Consider the following 23458-nt stretch of genomic DNA (forward strand, 5'->3'; position numbering starts at 1 on the left):
TAAAATAATTGCAAAAACTGCAATTACTTTTGCAGTAACCTAATAAAGTATTTCCACTCCAATTACTCAGACACCACTTATCTTCCAAAAAGCAATCACTGATACCTCTTATATAGCCTTCTAAGAACATGCTTATCTGTACACATACACAGTTGGCTCTTTGTATCTGCAGGTTCTGCATTCACAGATTTATTCAACAGTGGATCAAAAATATTTGAAAGGGGGTGGCCAGCTAGCTCAGTTGGTTAGAGCATGGTTCTAATAACACCAGGGTTGCTGGTTTGATCCCTGCATGGGCCACTTTGAGCTGCACCCTCCTTAAAAATAAATAAATTTAAAAATAAAATTTAAAAGACATTTGGAAAAAGTTACATTGTTGCTGACATATACAGTGTAGTTAGGCCTACAATGGTTGCATCTATACTGATCATGTACTAAATTTTCGTCATTATTTCCTAAACAATACAACATTTACACAGTATTTATATTAGGTATTATAAGTAATCTAGAGATGATTTAAAGTATATGGGGTGATCTGCATAGGTTATATGCAAATACTACACCATTTTGTATAGGGGACTTGAGCATCCATGAATCTGGTATCCATGGGGTGGAGGGTGGGGTGGGGTCCTGGAACCAATCCCCTGCAATACAGAGGGATGACTATAGTCTAATAAAACATTTTTCACTTTATTTTCAAATCACTCCATTTGTATAGATAGAACTGCCTCATCCTTTCTATTGTTTACATTGTATTCCATTGCAGTATTCAGATTGCTGTCATTTTCTAGAGATTTATGTGAGAATGACTTGATTTAAAGCTATTTTTCAGTTTTGGTGTCAGTTATGCTAGTTTTATAGAGTGGGTTTTGAAACATCTTTTTTTAATGTTCTGGTATGCAGGATTTACTGTCTTGTTGAAGGCCCTTGATTATCTTTCATGTTTTTTCTGTTTTGTCTATTCAGCTTAACGACCTGAGTTAATTTGGTAACTAGGGAAAATATAAAGTAGTTAATCTTGTGAATTCATATTTGTTGACGTAATATAATACAGTGTTCTTATAGTTTATGCACGTACATACCTAAGGTAGGTAGAGCAGGGAGAGTTGCTCCCTCTTTCCCACTCAGATTACCAGAAATTTATCTATTTGATAGATCTTACTGAAGAATCAACTTATATTTTCTAATTCATCTATTTCTTTTCTGTTCTCTTATTAGTGTCTTTATCACTAATACCAGGAAACTATTATTGCACGAATGAGTAATTTAAAATTAAATGAAGACCTAATTATACACAAATATAAATACCTACAAAAATACTAAATGTTAATACAAGTAACCATCATATATAAGAGAAAACTGTAAAGGAAAGTTGTGGAATATCATTAGTCAAAGAAACTTTCATGGAAATGAAATTATTTTCCTAAGATTTTTTTAGCAGAGAACTACTGGCTAAAATGTAAGAAATAGCTGTTGTATATTTTGGTCCCATGAAATCTTTTCACTGTTTCATTTCAATGTAGGTAAAGTGTAATCTCTTAAGAAAAGTACCCCTGAATAAATATTTAGCAAACACAAAATTAAAAGGCTATTTAGAAAGACAGATATCAGCTTATCTTTTTATCATAGAACATTTTTATTTAATTAACAGTATCTTTTTCCCTGCCATGACAAACTTTAAACTTTTTACACACTGGCCTTAATACAGCAACATTACAAGAGACAAAGTTTACTTTAGTAAAAAGTGAAAAAAAAAATTGCTACATTCCTTAATATCCATGAAAAATATTTTCAACTCAAGTTTAAATACTTTTGATTAAAGTATAAAATATTGAATTCTACATTTTAAAACACTATTAAGAATCAGTCTTCACAATGCCAGTATGTTCCATATTTCCATATAGCTTAAGTAGTGTATCTCTAAAATATCTTGAGTCCTGAAAAATAAGTAGAAAAAGAACATAAACTGCTGTTTTCAAATTTAAAAAAATTTTAATTGTGATAAAATACACAAAACTAAATTTCCCATCCTAACCAATTTTTTAAGTGCACAGTTGTAGTGTTTAAATGTTAAGTGTATTTATTGTTCTAACCAATTGCCAGAACTTATTCATCATGCAAAACTGAAACTCTACCCATTAAACATCTCCCCATTTCCCCTCTCCCACCAACTCCTGGTAATCACCATTCTACTTTGTCTCTGAGTGACTACTCTAGGTACCCCATGTGTGTAGAATCATACATTATTTGTTCTTATTTCACTTAGCATAATGTTCTTCCACTTAACATAATGTCCTCAAGGTTCATCCATGTTATAGCTTATGTCAGAACTTGCTTTTACATACCACATTGTTTATCCAGTTAGTCACACCTGGGTTGCCCCGACCTCTGGCTATTATGAATAAAGCTGCTATGAACATGGGTGTACAAATATCTCTTAGGGACCCTGCTTTCAATTCTTTTTGGATATGTACCCAGAAGTGGGATTGCTGTATTGTATTTTTAATTTTTTGAGGAACTGCCATATTTTGCATAGTGGATGATCCACCATTTTACATTCCCACCAATAGCATACTAGGGTTTCCATTTCTCCACATCCTTGCCAATGCTTATTTTCTGTTTAGTTGATAACAGCGATCCTATAGGAGCCATCCTAATGGGTGTGGAGTGATCTCATTGTGGTTTTTTTTTTTTTTTTTTTTTTTTAAGATTTTATTGGGGAAGGGGAACAGGACTTTATTGGGGAACAGTGTGTACTTCCAGGCCTTTTTTCCAAGTCAAGTTGTTGTCCTTTCAATCTTAGCTGTGGAGGATGCCCGTTCAGCTTCAACTTGTTGTCCTTTCAGTCTTAGTTGTGGAGGGCGCAGCTTACTCCAGGTCCAGTTGCCGTTTTCTAGTTGCAGGGGGCGCAGCCCACCATCCCTTGCGGGAGTCGAACCAGCAACCTTGTGGGTTGAGAGCCCATGCTCCAACCAACTGAGCCATCCGGAGGCAGCTCAGCTCAAGGTGCCGTGTTCAATTTTAGTTGCAGGGGGTGGAGCCCACCATCCCTTGCGGGACTCGAGGAGTTGAACCAGCAACCTTGTGGTTGAGAGCCCACTGGCCCATGTGGGAATCGAACCGGCAGCCTTCGGAGTTAGGAGCATGGAGCTCTAACCGCCTGAGCCACCAGGCCGGCCCCTCATTGTGGTTTTGATTTGCATTTCCTTAGTGATGAGTGAGGTTGAGGTCTTTTCATGTTTGTTGGCCATTTGTGTATTTCTTTGGAGAAGTGTCTGTTCAAGTCTTTTGCTCATTTTTAAAATCAGATTGGTTGTTTTTGTTCCGTTTTAGGAATTCTCTATATTGTAGGTATTAATCCCTTAACAAGATATGACTTGCAAAAATATTTTCTCCATAGTTTATTCATATGGTGCCTTACTGGCCATTTACATTATAGTCTTGTCCTACTACAAATATTGCTATAATAAATCTTTACTTGTACTTGCAGACATACTTATAGAATATAATCCTAGAAGAACTGCTGGATCAAAAGGTATATGTATTTTAATTGGTACATTACCAAATTGCTCAGAAGAGGTTATGACAATTTATACCTCCATCAATCCATTACACTCTTGGTCTTTCTGTACAATTTAAAGTTTATTTTTTCAACTCTGAATTAATACTTCTAACTGTAAAGATATTAACTGGAATTTAGGTAACAGATAAAGAATAACACCTAATAATTTATTATGTTAAAGACTCAAGAGATAATGCCGATTGCAATAAACATACTAACAAAGCCTCGTTAAGGAAAACAGGCATCTGAAAGTCCATGTGTTATGCAAATTTTACCTCCTATAAGTAGGCTGGTACCACTTTTCAAAGACATTAATAAGAAAACTTTTTGGGTTTTCCTTGGGGTCTCCCCAACTTTTTTTCCATTTCTTTTTTCAGTTTGTTTGCCTTGTATCTCTCAGCCATCGACACAAGATCCTCTGGGATGCTCTGAAACCATTAAATGTGTTATTAGTGTTGAAATTTTTCTCTTGGTATAAGAGCTTTTCTACAATAAGCTAAAATGCCTCCAAATCATTTCAATCAGAGAATCTTCTCCATAGCGGATTACATGATATCTTTCAAACAGAATGAAATGTGTGTCCTTACATATTAAACTCTGAATTTATCTTCAAGCTAAGGTATCAGACTGATCTTAAAAACACCCATCATTATACTAATCCACTGCCTGTATCGCCCCCAGTTGCTTCCCAGTGACCTTAACATGCCTCACCTGGTGCTACTCTGTGCTCTCTCATCTCTAGGCCTGAGTATGTCCCTTGCTGGAACACTTATCCCATTTTTCTACAATTCTCTCAACTCACTGTTTCTTCCTCAGCAGGGTTTTCAGTGATGCTCACCCCCATTAGATTAGGTTCCGCAATTATGTGCTATTATAGTTGCTTATCTCTGCCCTCATGTTCAATTACTTGTTAAATATCTGTCTTTCCTGGTAAGTAGTAAGCCCCAGTACTTAGAATAAATTAAGTTATTTGAACATTAGATAAGTGATATGAGGTAGAATTCTAATGAGTTTTATTCTCACCTGATTTGCTCTTTCCAGAATGTTAATTAATTCGTTGGCAACCCTCCAATCATTTCTAGTGATAAGGGTAACGGACACTCCAGTCCTCCTTTAATGGGGAAAAAAACTCAGGTAATTTGATTTACAATTTATCTTATTCAGTTAGCAAATTGAAATAAAAACAGCAGCAGTAAAACCTCAACTCTTTCACAAGACCAAATATGTATTGTATATCAAGATTTAGCATCATTCAAAGAACAATTTGGGAGAGCATTTGAGATCTTGCTTCCCAGTAGCTGTCGTCAGCTTGGCTTAAATAAATTCTAATACAAATTAAAAAAAATAAAAAAGCAATTTGGAATCTAAATGATCTGCAGTTGTTTAAACAGCACATTAGAAGGGGTTTATGACAGTAGTGCTCTCAGGGAGAGAAAAGGTCCTCCTACACATGCCAGCTTTGACAACGGAGTAACCACTGGTTGTAAGTCAGTTTTGTGACACTATAGGTACAAAGCAAAGAGTGGACGGAAAGTTACATGCAGCTGATCATAACAGGCCTGGCTGAACCTGGAACAGGCCAACTGGATAGGAATCAAGTAGCAAAGCATGTTCTAAGGCAGCTCAATTTACAGGCAAGAGAATAAAGCCATTTTCTAGGTCAAAATGTCTGAGGAGGTAATGAGGAGCCAGGGCTGGCTTCTTTCATGGGCAGACAACGCTTACTTACCCTGCCCTTCCAGTGCGCCCTACTCTGTGCACATATTCTTCAATGTTGCGGGGAAAATCATAATTATAGACATGTGTGACATCATGGACATCGAGACCTCGAGATGCTAAGTCAGTAGCAATCAGTATTCTCACTTTACCTAAAGAGTAAAGCCCAAAGAATATAGACACTTTCTGGCATAAACCAACCCCAGACCGATCAGAAAGTGTATTTTCCCCTAATACCTATCCAGGTGAACTATTATTGCCTTTAATATTAAAACACTTAAGGTAGTGAAAATGGGAGAGGGATAGTTAGTCTTTCTTTTTAACTGCTGGCAAGTTACAACACAATAGATACCACGGTTCAGCAAATGGTCCCTGAATCATCTGAGCCATGTCACAGAGATATAAGCCTTTCAGGTAATTTATAGAAATAATTTCCCATTGCAAATTATTACCTTGACATCCAGGTCTAAACATTAGCTCTTTGAATTTGGATTGTTCTGACAGTCTGATTAATATTTAGAGCTCTAACAAGTAAAGTTTTGGGACCTGTAAGCTGAGGACAGAACTTAGAAATGGGTTCCATGAAAAGGAGCTATCACTTAGCCAACCACATGCATTTGTATACTCTTACAATGCAACAAATAATAATTGTGTAAATGTACCTGTTTTAAAGTTTTCTAACGCTCTCTCTCGATCACTCTGTTCTCTGTTACCATGCAGAGACTCTACTGATATATGTCGGAGAATCAGGTCACTTGATAAGTGATCAGCACTGAAACAAAAGATAGTCAGTGACTCTAACAGCTTATTCTAACACCACCATCAATTCACTATTTTACCTTTATTAGCAAAAGTCTGAAATGACATACTGTAAGACATATACACCCCCACTTGAAATTAGTATACAAACAGAAATAATGCTAAATAAATCAATTTGACTGATGATTAAGGATGTAAAAGAAAAAAATACCTACACAGCTTTTCTGCTGACAAACACTATAACTTTGTCTTTGGGAGACATGCTCTCTAGGAAAGTTTGGATATGAGATCGTTTTTCTTCTTCTGTAGTGACAATTATATTTTGTTTCACAGTACTTACAGCCTAAAAGATTCAAAGATCATAGTACATCAGCATTGATGGGGAAATCCCATACCGTGGCTCAAAATACATCTTATTTCTATCATTGGTTAACGTTTTAATAAACTGCTAACAGGAAAAAGGCAGATCCTTGCAAAATTACCTGTTTCTACTCAAGGATTTTTAGCTTGGCTTTTTACTTTTTATTATTTATTCACTCAAGAGATGTTGGAAACTCTTGAATGTTGAAAGTAATTGGTTATCGTTATAGGAAAAGAAATAACCATGGGGTGAGGCTAAGCGTACAAAAACATTCATGAATTTTGGGTATAGCCCTTACAATGAAAGAAGATGATCACCTTACACACAAGAATTTCCATTCAATGAGTATTTTGACAATTTAATGCAAAAGTTCAAAATATCATTGGTACCACTTTTTGACACAGAGATAAAATAGATTTTAATAACATTTAATGAAAGGAAAGAACCAGGCATTTATCCTGCCTGTCATGAAACCTAATGAAATGAGCCTAGGCAATGACCCATTATTACAAGTGAGTAAGTAAAAATGGTCAATTCTTATTAATGATTAACTGAAAGGCAAATTACAACTATTAAGTGAAAGGCCAGAGAAATTCATAGCGAAAGAGAGATATAATGGAGATCTTTAATTATAAATTATATAATTACCAACAACATCTTCACCCACTGATCTATCCTAACTTCACAGAGAACACCAGTTAAATATGTGCACAGATGTAGACCTTGTTTAGAACCTGATTCTAACAGGGTTAATTAAAATGAGACATGAAATATTAGGAAAATAAAAACACTGATTGGATATTTGATAGTATTAAAGGAGTATTAAAATTTCAGGTGTGAGATAATTGTACTATAGATATGTTTAAACTAGTCTTTTAGACATATATACTGAGTTACAGATAAAATCATGTATCTAGTATTTGCTCTAAAATTAAGGCAGAGGAGACATGCCAAAACAAAAACTACTAAAGTTTCTATAATTAATAAGAAATATTTTTAATAATAATAAAAAAACAGGCTTACAACTAGATCCAAAGTATCAACATAAACAATCATGGGCTCTTTCAAATAAGATTGTGCAAGTCGACGGACAGCATATGGCCATGTTGCACTGGAAACAAAACATGACACAGAAACATTAAAAATTTATTATAAGTCAAACATTACTAAGTTTCCCTAAGAATGCTATGAACCAATTTGCCCATGAAAGACAAATTTAGTATTTTTCCATAAGACAGATTTTACAGAAAATGTATACTTCACAAAAATTTGCTCAACTATAGTGAAGCTACCAGATAAAAACCTTTAAATATGTTTAATAAATAGGTTTATAAACCCAAGGTAAAGGACACTTATACTTTAAATTCCAACCATTGAAAAAGCAAAATGAATTCAAGTTTTAGTTATCTCTTGGTCTTTCTAAAAAATCAAAAAAACAAAAAACCTTGTATTTTTCATACAATGTCAGCAGGCAAAACTAAGTGCTTATGCCAAATAAAAACATTTTAAAGTGTACTGATGAAAGGATATGTAAATTCAAATGTTTCTTCAAGTAAGTAACCACCTTTTATACTTTCATAGTAGTGACTGATGAGAAGATTAATAAGAAAACAGTGAGGAATTTCTGTATATTTCCTCAATTATATACTATTCTTTTTTATGCTAATGATACAAAGGAGAAAATAGTGCACAGATCACTCTGCATTTAAATAGCAATGCTTACTTCTTCAGTTTTATCTTGGGCAAAAACATATTCAGTAATCAAATGTTGACCTCTAAAGACAGGTGATCACTTCTTCAAATATGAGACCCCACTTGGAAACAGCTTCCCCTCCAGGAGTCCCCTCTACGTTTTTATAGAAGTCTCTATCTGTAACTTAGGAAACCCAATAGTCCTTGTTACACTGTTACACTGAATTGCTATGTAAGTGATGACACGATGTCTTTCACCTAAGGATCTCGAAATACTTTCAAGTAATGCTCTAAAAATCCTGTGGGAAAATAAACCAAAAAGAACAGATTCTATTCCGCAGACTAGCAATTAGGCATATATCTACCTTGTCATAATAGTCTGCCTGTCTGGGCGCACATCTAATAAAATCTTCGTTATCTGGGGTTCAAATCCCATATCCAGCATCTTGTCAGCTTCATCTAATACCTGCATTAAAAATGTTTGTGGCTAGATTAGATATGAGAGGTAGCTAATATGTATGCTCTCTCTTCATAACACTAAGAGGTAATTTTTTTCTCATTTCCCCTATTATCTAAGCCACTGTTTTAAATTCTCTAGGAGAAAAAAAGCTGTCTGTAGTTGTAACATAAATTGATTTTTTTTTAAGTTGGCTAATAGATTCTAAATCTATTTAATGAAAAAAATTACGTCTAAAATATCTATGTGGATTTTAATATTCTTGTACATATCTATATTTCCCAGCATTTATAAAAAAAACATTAAAATACAATTGTCTTAAAATCTTTAACATATGAGAGGGAATGGGAAATATTCCTATGATAAAAAACCATTATAAAATGGACAGCCATTCTAAAAGACTATTTCAGTTCTTCCTCCCAGTATCCCAAACCCCTACTCCATTTGATTACCAAGTAGGTTATGCTTTTCAGGTTGACAAAGTTATTCATTTGCAGATCATTCAATCTTCCGGGAGTTGCAATAATGATATCTACACCTTTTGTCAGGTCTTGTATTTGTCCATATCTATCTCCACCACCATATATACAAACACTTTAAAAAAAAATAGAGGTTAATGTTCAGGTAACGAATATCCCATCACAACTCAAAATCCCAACCAACTGAAGCATTTTGGGTATAACAAAATAAAACGTATATAAAATCAAAAAAAGTATCTGATGCCTTTGGTAGTTTATGCCCCTTTTTGAGAACTATCCACAGCCATCAACCCACAATGATGTGTCCCCGAAAGAGCCATATTTGTATCATTGTTACTGACCCCACCCCTGATCCATGCTGAGCCAATCAGATTCTTGAAATGTGTGAAAAAGAATGGGAGAATGTATAAAGCTACAAATGATTAAGATGCTGGTGCAGGGATGGCCAAAGAAATGACTTACTTTTTAAGACCTTTATATGAATACTTAGAACATTCAGCTTGCACTTGAAGAGCTAATTCTCGGGTAGGTGTAAGGACTAACATGCCCGGTCCATTCCTTTTCTCTCTGGCTCTTAGGAGAGAAAACAGATTTAAGTATTTGTCTCAGATACATGGTACATTCCTTCGGTGTTTGAAAATTTGTAGAAATGAGTGCCAAAGTCACATACATTCACCATTAAAAGTGGAGAAATATAGAAAAATAGCCACACAAAAAAATCCAGGGGCCCAGATAAAGCCTTTTTATTTAACATGGCCAATGCTTTCCTGTGTCAACCATTCTCTCACACAATTGTACTGGACATAATTTAAAAAATTCCTTTCCAGTGTTTCACTATTAAGACTTTTGGTACATACCACCTATTGCTTCCCAAAATGTTTTGTCAATTTATACTTTGATGAGCACAATACAAGTGCATTTCCCTGCATTATCTTTTTATTTATTTTTTTAAAAAGATTTTATTGGGGAAGGGGAACAGGACTTTATTGGGGAACAGTGTGCACTTCCAGGACTTTCTTTTTTTTTTTTTTCCCAAGTCAAGTTGTTGCTCCCTCAATCCTAGTTATGGAGGGCGCTGCCCAGCCTCAAGTTGTTGTCCTTTCAGTCTTAGTTGTGGAGGGCGCAGCTCAGCTCCAGGTCCAGTTGCCAGTTGCAGGGGGCACAGCCCACCATCCCTTGCGGGAGTTGAACTGGCAACCTTGTGGTTGAGAGCCCGCGCTCCAACTAACAACTGAGCCATCCGGGAGGCAGCTCAGCTCAAGGTGCCATGTTCAATCTTAGTTGCAGGGGGCAGAGCCCACCATCCCTTGCGGGACTCAAGGAATTGAACCGGCAACCCTGCGGTTGAGAGCCCACCGGCCCACGTGGGAATCGAACCGGCAGCCTTCGGAGTTAGGAGCACGGAGCTCTAACCGCCTGAGCCACCCGGCCGGCCCCCTGCATTATCTTTTGACCAAAGCAATATATGAAATGAACTTTTATTGCTTTTTTTTTTTTTGGTATCCCTATCGATTAAACCCCTACAAAGAGAACCCAGTTGTAGAAATTCTTACACTGGTTGAGAGTCAAGGTGAATAAATCCCGGCATTAAGTAGGACAATGTCTTCCCTGTTCCAGTTTGGGCTACTCCTATAAGATCTATTCCTTGTAGAACTACTGGCCATGCCTGTGACTGAAACAGAATGATAAATAGTAAAATAAAAAGTGCATTTCTTTTTGTTAAGTGTCCCTTTTCTCCCAACCCCTAAGTTCTTTCCACAGATATTTTCTGAGTGCTAGGTACTGGTGCTGTAGGAGGTGCTGGGGGAGTGCTCATTAGAGATAGTTGCTTCCCGATGATTTAACTTCTAATAATAAGATATTGTTTGGGGGGGCAAAAATGGTCAGTGAAATATTAGAATTAAAAAATTATTCAACATACCTGAATTGGTGTTGGCTTTTGAAAACCTGCCTTTTTAATGTTTTCCATAACTTCAGGATAACATTGAAAGGCATCCTCAAATTTACAAGTAGGATTGGGGATAGGACGTTTCTCACCAACTTTCAAGTCATCACACGTTATATTATAATTTTCCTTCCTTTAAGGAAAAATAGGACGAATATTAGTGGCTTTGGTCACTTTACTCCCTAAGCAAGAAATCTTCCGGCATTAGTTCAGGTCATATCTAGAAATTCAACTGCAACTAACTAAAACCGGACTGTTAGTAAAGTTATAATAAAATGTAACTACTAAGAAATAGAAGTAAGCCCATTTTTTTTTCTTATCAGAATAGTTGCAGAGAAAAGAAAAAATATTACATTGTATGTATGAATGGGCCATGGAAAGTTTCATGGGAAGGTTAAGAATAGAGCCTGAAAAATATGTGCTTCATGATTCAAAATCAGATTTGGCAAATACTTGAGGGCCGACAATGTTCCACACATATTTCCTTAAGTTATCCTCCACAATCCTATGAAGTGGGAATTATTCTCATTTGACAGGTGATCATTAGTTACTTGTCCAAGGTCTGAGCCCTACTCCAATCCCAGAATAACTGTTCTTTCTGCTGTACCATACTATCTTAGTTTTATAACAGATATTAATAGAAAAAAAAATGTTGCCATTGGGACCTTTTAATTCCAGATAATAAGGACTGAAGAGTAAAAAAGTATTCTCTTATTCAGATATCAGGTCAATTCCTTATGATTTCCAACAACTGTATAAAAATAATTCTCTAAAACTGTTCGATACAGCAGGCACTCACCACATGTCCTTAAATTTAAATTTTTAAATTGAAAATTCAGTTCCTCAATTATACTAGCCATATTTTAAGTGTTCAATACCTGTATATGGATAGCAACTACTCTAGCAGACACACAAATATAGTCCATTTTCCATCTCTGCAGCAAGTTTTATTGGATAGCAATGCTCTAAAACACCATGTAGGATGCAATCAAGTTTTCATTTGAATATGAAAGATATAAACTTCAAATGCAATCATCTCAAATCTTTGCCTACTGAGTTAATTTAATAACATAACTACACAAAACTTAAAGAAGTAATCAAACTACCCACCTCCAATTGTCTATTTGTGCTTGTGACATTGAACTTGTTGTTTCTGACTCCATGTAAAAGTTTTTCCTAATTGGAGGTAAATCTGGGACAAATGTGAAAATTCAAACTCCAATAAATAATGAGAACTTACACTTCACTAACACTTATTCAATTAACAGAAATCAAATTAAAATGTATATCAAGTTCTCCTTGCACACATAGAGTTTTACACAGTTGCTCTACACTTTGCCAGCCAGGCTTATGCCAGACTCTAGGAGATCTCCCATTTTGGTTTGTGTTTTAGTTACGTTTTTTCATCCAAGAAAGAGATCTTTAAGTATAAAATTAATCAAGTATAAAATAAAAGAAACTATGCTTTACAAGAACCATCACAATTGATAAAGCTCTCAAACATAGTAAACTGATTTTATCTTTTCTTCAAAGGTCCATCTCATTACTGTTTAGAAATAAAATACGTATCCTTACTCTAATTTCAGAAGCTACTTTCTTCTTTCTTAAATGCCTATCATTCGTCCTCCAAACTTAAATCCTTTCTCTCGTCTCCCATTCCAAATCTCCCCAACAGATATACTGTTGAGGTGGCAATGAAAAAAACAATGTGCAGACAGGCTGACTACCATAGCGGTATTAATCATCTTTAATATTTGTCACATATTAGTGCATTCGCTTTTTTATTTTGAACGATGTTGTATTGCTGCCTCATTCTGATAGTCAAATTTACTCTGGAATTTGGTAACTATAATGTGGAACATTATACTCCATATATTATTCCAAGTGAGAATTTCATTTAAAATTAAACAAATTCTAAAAACCTGTGTCTTCTCAAGAACAGTACGCTCTATTAAATGTTGTTCCCTTTTTATTTTGCACTTGTCAGCCAGGTTACTCCAAGACCAACTTTTGCTTAATCACAGCAACAATGTTAACAACTTATGGTCAGAAAGTTAATTCCCTTCATATTCCCCTTGGGCCCAATTTTCCTTCTATTTTGTTAAACTTTTGCGACCTCAAATAAGGTGTAAATAAGTTTAATATTTTATAGCATAGATCATAACATAGAAAGTATCATGCCCTAGGGACTAATTGCAGCATTGCAAATCTTACTATCATTTTTCATATAGAGCTTATTACTGAAAGTAACACATTTTACAGAGGATAAAAATCTCAATTAAGAGAAACATCAACACCACATGTATATGTTAGAATACAGCACTAACCTGCCCACTTTTTTTCCTCCCATTTCAAAGCATCTTCTCGAATTTGATCCCAATCTATCAGTGGCTGATCTGTAACACTGCCATCTGTCCTTACATCTCTTCGAACAGAAGGTTGGAATGTAACAAAATCTGTTAAAATATTTTTACCAAATTAGTTTCAAAATAAATCCCACCAATTCAAAATCCCCAAAGCCATTTTACTATGTTGTGTTTTAACAACCAGACAATAATGCTTGCAATATTTAGAGTTTTACTGTTACATTACCATGACAATTCTGGTCATGGTTTCTGGCATTAGTTATATACTTCAGGTTTATGAAATGGAAACATTTTTAACTTACTGGAGAAGAAAAGTTAAATAGCAAGAGAGCCTAGTGTCTACTAATAAATCACACATATCACTTAATATTTACAATAATCCTGTGAGGTAGATGTTACTCCAGGTTAACAGATGAAGAAATGGAGTCTTACAGACTTCTTAGAGGTTTCTTCCCAAGAAACACTAAGAGCCAATGCTGCCATTTGAACCCAAGACTTTATTCATTTTACTTCCTTGTTGCTTCTGGAAGTGGTTCAATAATGGCTTTTTCTCTAGTCCAAGTAGATCTGCGATTTTTTAAATACCAAATAATTAGGCAATTTTCAAAGTCAGTTATGTTCCAAGGAAGAGACCATAGAGACAGAACAGCAGGACTAATCCTTGCTCTATCATTAAGAGAAATATACTGAAAGGTTATTTTGTTTTTTCACTCATCAGTTGCTACAAGTAAAACTGCTAGGTTTAATCACAGAGACAAGGTGTTTTCATCGGAGGAAAAAGTATTCTGGGATTCCACAGAAAAAAGTCCTATAACAGACTAGATTTAATGATGACAACCTAAAGCTTTGTTTCAGTAAGAATATCAGCTATAATATGGCTTATAACAATGAATGAATTTTTAAAAAATTTTACAGGGCTCTAATGGGTAAAAATTACTTACCAACTCTGTGTTGTGAGTTGTAATTTTCTTGTTTTTTAACAAGATTATCTATCACTGCTTTTGCTTTTGTCTGCATTGTCTTGCTGCCAAAAATTTTGACTTCTGCTTCAGGACACCCTTTTATTATCTAGATACAAGGGGAAAAATAGGTGACTGAAGTCTCCTCACCTTTACTCCCTCCAACAATCATTCAACTTCAAATAGTACAAAAGTATAAAGTAAACATAGGATTGCTATCAATCAGTGTCTGAGATACCATAAAAGGCTTTTCTACGGGAAAAGGTCATGAACAACCATAACTTGTATTTTAGAAAGACCTCTCTGGACACAGTGGAGAATGGTCAGAGGACATACACTGGAAGCAGTATGGTTCACTTAGGGGAAAATGCCACCAAATGATGTGATTTCCCCTGAGAAATACAGGAAATATGAAAGGCCTCAATGATGGACTGGTTTTAGGATATGGAGAATTTCTGGCTTGGGAACTTGGTGAATGATATGGCTGCTAACCGAGATTGGGAACAGGAACAGTTCAAGGTTTGAGGAGTGGGGGTCAGGAAGGGCATGATAAATAGTCCCCAGAGACCTCATTCTTCAGATTATGTCTAAAAATTTTTACCTCTATGAGTCAAAAAACCTAGACCTGGAATGCACCACAGCTTAGGTGAGTTCTTGAAAAGAATGGCACTATGAAGAGCTTTGGCAACTCATCTAACTTAACAGAACTGAGCAGAAACTAGAGTTAGGAATGAATGATATACTCTTTAAGGATTTAAGAACACAGATCACTTACCTCTATTTTGGTATTTGTTGTACTCTGGATGTCTCTTATTTTTGATCCACCACGACCTGTTTTTAAAAATAAAGAATTTTTTTTAAAAGGGGGTTTTACCTACTTCCTCAAAGAACCTTCTCTAGTTCTTTCCCAAATCATCCAAACAAAAGTTCCTAGGGTCCAATAATCACTTTCAATTTGGAAAAAGGGAATCAAGAGTTTTCTATTCCAAATTTTAGTGGGTGGTAGGAGGCTCCTCTTCTGGAGGTAGATACTAAGGATTTGTCAGCAGCCCAAGCAAACTAATTAGATCCAAAGTGTTGGCAAGAATGTGGAGAAATTGGAAACCTTGCACAGTACAACTCAACAACAAAAAATTCCAATTAAAAAAAATGGTCCAAGTTCTTCAATAGACATTTCTCTACAGAAGACATACAAATGTCCAACAAAGTATATATGGTGAAGATGCTGAAATCATCCGGGAAATGCAAACCAAAACCACAATGAGAAATCATCTCATATATGTTACAATGGCCATCATCAAAAAGAAGAGATAACAAGTGTTCAGGAGGACGTGGAGAAAAGGGAACCCTTGTGCGCTGTTGATGGGAATGTAAATTGGTACAGCCACTATGGAAAACAGTACAGAGGTTCCTCAAAAAATTAAAAATAGAACTACCGTATGATCCAGCAATCCCACTTCTGGGCATTTATGCAAAATAATGGAAGTCAGGCTCTCAAAATGATATATGCACTCCTATGTTCACTTCAACATTATTCACAATAGCTAAGAGGTGGAAACAATTCTAAATGTCAACAGATTATTGGATGAAGAAATGGGGCGTATGTGTACACTGGAAGTTTTCAGCCTTAAAAAAGAAATCTTGCCATTTGTGACAACATGGATGAATCTTAAGGACATTATGCTAAGTGAAATAAGGCAATCATGAAAAACCAAATAATGCATGATTCTACTTCTATGGGGTATCTAATGTAATCATATTTAGAGAAACATATCAGAATGGTAGTTGCCAGGGATGGGGATGGAGGAAATGGAGAGATATTCAAAGGGTAGGTTCAGTCATGCAAGATGAAAACGTTCTAGACAGCTACTATACAACATTACTCTTATAATTAATACTGTACTGTAAACTGTACACTTAAAATTATGTGTAAATTAAAGTTGAATTTATCACAATTTTTTAAAATTTATTGGGGTTACAATTGTTAGTAAAATTACATAGATTTCAGGGGAATTTATCACAATCTTTAAAAATTGGATCCAGAACCAACACCAAGTGACTTCTGCTTCAGGACACCCTTTTCAGTGAGTGCTCTCTAGCACAGTGCTTGTGCTTCACAGGTGCTTAAGTGATTTTTAAAAAAATGTATTGGGGAACAGTGTGTTTTTCCAGGACCCATCAGCTCCAAGTCAAGTCGGTTTTTTTTTCAATCTAGTTGTGGAGGGCGTAGCTCACTGGTTCCATGTGGGACTCAGACCGGTGACCCTGGAGTTATGAGCACTGCACTCTAAGCAACTGAGCCAACCAGACACCACGTAAGTGATTTTTTTATTGCAAACCTAGTGGCTTTCGTTTAAGGAGCATCACTCTTCAGATCTTTGAGACTGAGCCATCTTGGGGGGTCAATTAATCTCTGGCTGTTCTAGCAACCAGTCTTGGTAGTGCTCTATGTAATAGCAGCCTACATAAGCTGCAAAGCTGTTATTCTTTGGAGCATTTGAAATCCTGCTCCCTAGCATATGTTGTAAATTGGGCTCAAACAACCTGTTATAAAACTTTAAAAAAAAGAAAAAAAAAGAAAAAATAGTCTACAAAATCTGTTCATTTATTCAGAACAACTTAAAAGGGGGTAAAATAAAATATTAGATGCCATACCTAATGGGCAAATGTTGGATTTTATCCTGACTTAATGGTAATACATGGGGCAAATCTAATCCTTTCTAAATGCTTTTCAAAAATGAATTTGTAAGCCTCAAGATATACTAAGAAAACAACAGCCTGTTTTTCAGCAGATAAATCACATTTAAGTTAAACTACGTGAGTACAAGACATGGCTAACGCTTTGAGCACCCTATAATAATATCATCCACCTTCTTATCTTTGGTTAATGACTCTATACGGTGTTCAGATTGATTTCAGCACCCGTTTTGTTCATTTTGGGATAATCTGTCAAAGGTCTGATCTTTCAGCCCAAAGATTTCCAAAGTCTTCTAAGAATTTGCTCTCCCAAAATATCGTCTCTATAAAAATCAAAAGGTGCGTTAAGTGACACCATTTTAGTACCAGCGGGTATTAAAATATCACCGGGAGAGACCAGAGTCTCACTAGGCGGCAGCTAATTGGAGGCGAAGAGAGTGAGGCGGTGCCCTTGCTCAGGCTCCGCCCCTGGCCCCACCCATTCTCCTCTCCTGGCCCTGCCCAGCACACCCATCCTCTTGCTCTCACCAATCACTACGCCAATCCAGTCTTGCTTCAAACCAAAGCAGAGCGGCGGTTCCTGGGGACCATCGGCTACAGGCTGCTGGGGGCCGGAGGAATCCCTCCAGCCGCCACCTCTGCCGCCCCTACGGCCTCCCCGACCTCTTCGATTCGGCTCCTCCGCCGGCCTCCTTGCCGGAGCCTGGGACAGTGCCGAGCTTCGACGGGAAGCAACGACCCAGGAAGAGGCGTTGGCGCCTGCTTCTTTCCTAGACATGGTTCCGTGAAGAAGATCCGGCGCGTCGGACGTCGTTCCATCCGGCTCTGCACTGTGGCTGTGCGTCGCACGGCTACTATACAAGGGCATCACACAGCCGCTACTTAAGGAGCCCGCTCGAGGCTCGCCCCGCCCCTCCGTGGCCTCTCAGCCATTGGCGGACGAGATGTTGTGGGCGGGGGCTTCACGGTTTGACCAATCCTCTCTCTTAACCATGCGAGCTCGCGGGGGCGAGTCAATGCGCCGACGTCTGTACCTTCTTGGGCGTGAGTCTTTCCTGGAGGTCTTTGTGCTTTGCCCTACTAAATTCCCACCCCTGATACTCCACGTCTCCGTGTCTCTGAAACGATTTTAACCATGAGTCTCAAATATCAGTCACTTTTACAACGTGACCCAATACATACATAAAACATTTGAAACAAAAAGTTGACAAAACAGCATTTGCCATTGCTGTGTGAGTAGCACTTGGGTATATTTAAGCCTATATTAGTTTTTTAAATGTTTGTCGTAATCCACAAATTTGATGACCCACAGTTTAAAAATCTCTGGCCTGAGGTAAAACTTCAACGCAACGCTTGACTTGACTGTTTGGCGTAGTTTTAGAGCTAATGAAATAAACTGAATAAATGCCTGAAGCACTCCCAATCATTGCAACCTGGCTCTGTGTGTGGACATATCCCAGGCTGTCAAGCCAGCTGGGAGTGCCCCTGCTTTGATTACGATGTTCAAATTGTCTGAACAAATCTTATGTCAATCATCCATAACAGTAGACGTCTGTTGTAATGCTAGGCGCTATGGTCTGTGCCCAGGATTGAATCTGGTCCACCGCAGGTTGAATGGATCAACTCACATCGTATTATTATAACTCTTAATGTGATAATCTCTGAACAAACAGGATTACAGTACTATTGGTGGGAAATATATAAAAAGATAAATGTGTTATGCATTTAATTCAATTCTCTAATCTTTAATCTGACACGGATAATAGTAATGATCTTTAGAAAGAAATTTTGTTGGATTAGATATGCTAATATTTTATTGAGGATTTTTGTATTTGTATTCATGAGAAATAGTTTGGTTTTCTTGCAGTGTCTTCATCTGGTTTGGTACAAGGATGACGCTGGCCTAATAGCATGAGTTAAGAAGTTTTCCCTTTTTTCGGATTTCTGCTCAGAGGAGGCGGAGCTGCAACTTTTTTCCATCCTCCTGAATCTGGGTTCATTCGACACCAGCCACCTCCTCCATGCCCCCAAAGTTCAACCCCCAAAAAGATCAAAGTCATATATCTGAGGTGCCACATCTTCCCTGGCCCCTAACATCGGTCCCCCTGGTCTGTCTCCAAAAAGGGTTGATGATGAGATTGTCAAAACAACTAGTGATTGGAAAGGTGTGAGGATCACAGTAAAACTGACCATTCGGAACAGACAGCCCAGATTGAGGGCTGCCTCTGCCCTGATCATCAAAGCCCTCAAAGAACCACCAAGAGACAGAAAGAAGCAAAAAGACATTAAACACAGTGGAAATATCACTTTTGATGACATTGTTAACATTGCCCAACAGTCGCAGCGCTGGCCTTTAGCTCGAGAACTCTCTGGAGCCATTAAAGAGATCTTGGGGACTGCCCAGTCTGTGGGCTGCAATGTTGATGGCCACCACCCTCAAGACATGACATCACAGATGACATCAACAGTGGTGCAGTGGAATGCCCAGCTAGTTAAGAACTACAAAGGAAAATATTTCAATTAAAGATCATTTAACAACAACAAAGATTTTTTCCTCTGCTATTTCCAGGAAGATATTGTAGAAAATTGGTACAATTTCTTAAATACTTTTTTAGCATTTAACAGTAAACATATCTGGGCATGATGCTTTCTGTTTTGCAAAGTTATTAATTATTGACTCAGTTTCTTTAATAGTTATAGGCCTATTTAGTTTGTCTATTTCTTTTTGTTGTTGTTGTTAGTTTTAGCAGATTGTGTCTTTCAAAGAATTATTCCCTTTTGCTTAAATTATCAAACTCGTGGCATAGACTTATTCATAGTATTCTTTTATTATCTTTTTCAAAGTCCATGGGATCTGTAGTGATGTCCCCTCTTTCATTTCTGATGTTTGTGTCTTCCTTCTTTTTTTCTTTAGCCTGGATTGAGTTTTAGTGATTTTACTTATTTTTTCAAAGAACCAGCTTTTAGTTTCATTGATTTTTCTCTATTGATTTCCTCTTTTCAATGTCATTGATTTCTGCTCTAATTTTTATTATTTATTTTCTTCTGCTTACTTTGGATTTAATTTGCTCTTCTTTTTCTAGTTTCCTAAGGTGAGAACTTAGATGACTGATTTTAGATCTTTCTTCTTCTAACTGAACACTTGGAAAGCAAAATCATGGGTAAAGGGGGACTACTGTTGTTTGTACATGCAGACCCAGGGACAAGCTCTGAGACTGAATATCTACCTCCATGAACAGAGGGCAAAGAGAGACTGGCCACGCCAGTCTGGTTTAATAAGGGCAACTTACATATGAGGCATGTCTTGGGTTGCTGCAAGATGAAATGAATCTCTGTGCCACTTGGCAGTCACCAAAGAATTATATAGAGTAAAGAGGAGGATAGTCATGGGTACTAGTACGTGAATGCTACCAGGTACAGAAAATTAGTTTATGCTTAACCAGGTTAGGTCAACCGCCTGTTCCAGGAACTGGCACATAACAGGAGATAAGGGAGGATTGTTGATTTATATCAGAATGAACATCAATTACGATCAGACAGTCTCTAGGGGGGTTTTGAGGAAAGCAATTTTCCTTCTGGCCCAGGTCCCTCATAGGACAGAGAGCATTCATGTCACAGAACATTCTCTCCTCCACAATTGTATGTAGTATATCTTTATATTTCAAATTAGCTTCTTGTAAATAACATATTGTTGGGTATTGTTTTTTGATCTACTCTATCTCTGACTTTTAATTGGTATACTTTGACCATTAATGTTAAAGTGATTACCAATATAATTGGATTAGAATCTGCCATATTTGTTTTCTGTTGCCCTTGTTCTTTACAGTAGTGCCCCTTATCTGAGGTTTTTGCTTGGCACAATTAAGGGCTTTACATGTATTAACTCATTTAATCCTCACAACTCAAGGATGGAGGTACTTTTATCACCATCCCCAATTTACAGATGAAAACTAAGGAACTGAGAGGTAATACATCTCACCTAAGGTCACACACAGCTATTAAGTGGTGGTGGGGAGGAGGATTGCCAAAAAAAGAGAAAGGGGGGAGTGGAGCAAGAGCCAGAATTCAGAGTAATTGGTCATTGTTGACTGCTGAATGTCAAAGAGAGTCTAAATGTACATGTATGTTGTGCTGTATAATGGAAATACTTTTTATTGAGTTAGGAAAATACTATGAGCCAGAGATTGTTCTGAGTTCTTTGCATGAATCGAACTTATCTAATTCCCTGAACACCTAGGCTAATACACCTAGGATAAGTGCAAGTGGGTGGAAAGATCATACTACCTAATGTTCTGCTACTCAGTAGCCTTGTGTTCTGTCTCTCTCCTTCCCATCTGATGCTGTGATTACAAGGCCAGTGTTGAGAGTGAGCATGGGGACTGAGTAGTGTGACTGGAGCCAGCACACATTTGCTTCATTGGAGAGACACAGGGGCAAGTCCTCCTTGCCATTGTTGTAATGTGCCTGTGCCTCACCCATAACCTGCTCAGCAGCTATGGCTTTTGTCTGCATTTCTTGGGCAGCAAACACACAGAGTCAGAATAGGTGTCACATTTAGGAATGATTAACTATCAACCTGGAGGTAATATGATCTGTGCTTTATTAATGTATTAATTCATTTTGCTCTTCTCTCTTCCTATGTTTAGGACATGTAAGCTCTATCTACTTTATTATTTATTTTTTTTTTAAGGTGGGTGCGGCTCACAGTGGCCCATGTGGGAATCAAACGGGCTATTTGTTTTTTCATAGCAAAACTGAATCTTCTTAAGTGGTACAAACACACATTATATTCCATTTATGTCAACAAGAACAAAGAATTCCCATCTGCCTCCCCCTCTCGGTAGAGGTAAGCTTTGCTACATCTAATCAAGCCAAACCACTGTTCTTTTTCTGTAGAAACCATCAAATGCAGCAGAATCTGGATAAGAACAGGAGAGAGAAAGAAAGAGAGAAAGAAAGAGAGCGAGAGCGAGAAATGGTTTCCCTTATCCTTCCTTGGAAAGACGGGAGAAGGGGCAGGGACACAGAAGAATGGCCCACTAACAGGCAATTTCCACACCTGAAAAGGTAGTGGAGGTGTGGTTGAAAGAATCACCATTCAGCTACATCTATGTTTTCTCTTCCTAGGTCTAAGAAACTCTGCAGACCCCCTCTTTGGGCTAAATAAGAAAACATGGGAGTCCTATTAAATGTGGGTTTAGAAAAAGAGGTAATTTCAAGGTGGGGAGCACCAGTTCCTGCTCTTCAAAGAGATGGGCAACATTAGGAAAGTACCTTTGGTCTTCTCGACATCCTCTTTTCTGAAACAAGTTAACCCTTAGGTCTGTTTTGCCTCCTGGTACTTAGATTCTTTGGGTATTGTTCAGGAATTTGCATATTTTTGTGGGGTACCTCATGAATGCTGTGTGTTTCAATCTGCCTTTTTTTTTTGAGGTCTTTCATGTTTAGTATTTTTAATCTTCCCTTATACTTGATGAATAACGTGGGTATAGAATTTAAAGTTTAAGTAATATTTAAGTTGTATTTTATGTATAAAGTTAATTAAATATGTCCAAATTTGCACTCTAGAGTCCTATGTTAAATGCTTTCAGTCTTTACAAATGGTAGGAAATAAATGAACTGTGAACACATGATTTTAGAAAAAGAGCAACCCCCTTCCACCTCCAGCAATCTGTAAAAGTAAAATAGGGCATAAGTAACTTCTGTAAATGAAATTTTAAAATGCTTGAAATTTTGTATTATACCAAGAGCTGATGGTTAAGGAAAAGTAAAATAAAATGAATATTGGACAAGAGCATTAAACAAACAGATAGGAAAACATCCTCAAATAGTGGAGAGCATGTTGCTGAGTCCTGAGAGTCACCTGGGCCTGGGTGACTCTGCCTCCAGCCCACCCCCTCATTCTCAAATAGCAATTTCTGAGAAAACTTGAATATCAGCTGTGTAGGCCATACCTTCAGGAAAGCAAGATTTAGCTGTGTCTCTGAAGCAACAAACATTTAAAACCTTAACCCAATCAAGAGATTTAATTTCACGGATGTAGACACATATTTCTATTTTACCCAATATTTATATACTTTTAGTGTTCTAACCCTGGAAGTTGGAGAAAAACAAGTATTCTCATGTCCCAGCCTTGCTTTGACTTTCCATTTTCTAGCTGCATATAGATTTATTTCAGGGTTCATCACTAATCTGAAGAGTTAAAGGACAGTCCTGTGTTGATGGACTGGATGGAACAGTGGGAGGCAGCACTTCCTTGGTTTCAGCCTCTTGCTTATACAATTGCAGTAAATGATTAAAGGTTTAACTCTTTTTTGGCTTGTTGCTTTAATTGGCTACTCAGACACTTGGCAGCTCAGTTCTCTCTCTCTCTCTCTCTCTCTGCCTTCCCCCCCCCCCCCCCCCCAGGTAAGGTGAGCTTCTGACAGCCTCCTTCCCTAGGTATCCCTAAGTGCAAAAACCGAT

At 37.2% G+C, this 23458-nt stretch overlaps 1 protein-coding gene and 1 pseudogene across 1 annotated transcript; one reads left to right on the forward strand and one right to left on the reverse strand.

Annotated features, from left to right (window-relative positions):
- Positions 1-1627: 1627 nt before the first annotated feature.
- Positions 1628-19086, reverse strand: DDX43 (DEAD-box helicase 43). Its single transcript, XM_019749273.3, has 17 exons — positions 17522-19086; positions 15072-15127; positions 14279-14405; positions 13299-13427; positions 12082-12163; positions 10948-11104; positions 10580-10698; positions 9489-9599; positions 9000-9141; positions 8456-8556; positions 7422-7509; positions 6253-6380; positions 5941-6050; positions 5292-5430; positions 4586-4673; positions 3838-3990; positions 1628-1937 (listed from the first exon to the last, which is right to left on the reverse strand). Exons 1-16 carry the CDS (start codon positions 17859-17861, stop codon positions 3874-3876), a joined length of 2034 nt encoding a protein of 677 aa, XP_019604832.3. The 5' UTR covers positions 17862-19086; the 3' UTR covers positions 1628-1937; positions 3838-3873.
- On the forward strand, positions 19000-19489 carry LOC148758800 (large ribosomal subunit protein uL11 pseudogene; annotated as a pseudogene).
- Positions 19490-23458: the final 3969 nt, after the last annotated feature.

The sequence above is a fragment of the Rhinolophus sinicus genome, chromosome 2 (genome assembly GCF_057876585.1).
Source record: "Rhinolophus sinicus isolate RSI-liver-muscle chromosome 2, RSI-T2T, whole genome shotgun sequence".
NCBI classification, from domain to species: domain Eukaryota; kingdom Metazoa; phylum Chordata; class Mammalia; order Chiroptera; family Rhinolophidae; genus Rhinolophus; species Rhinolophus sinicus.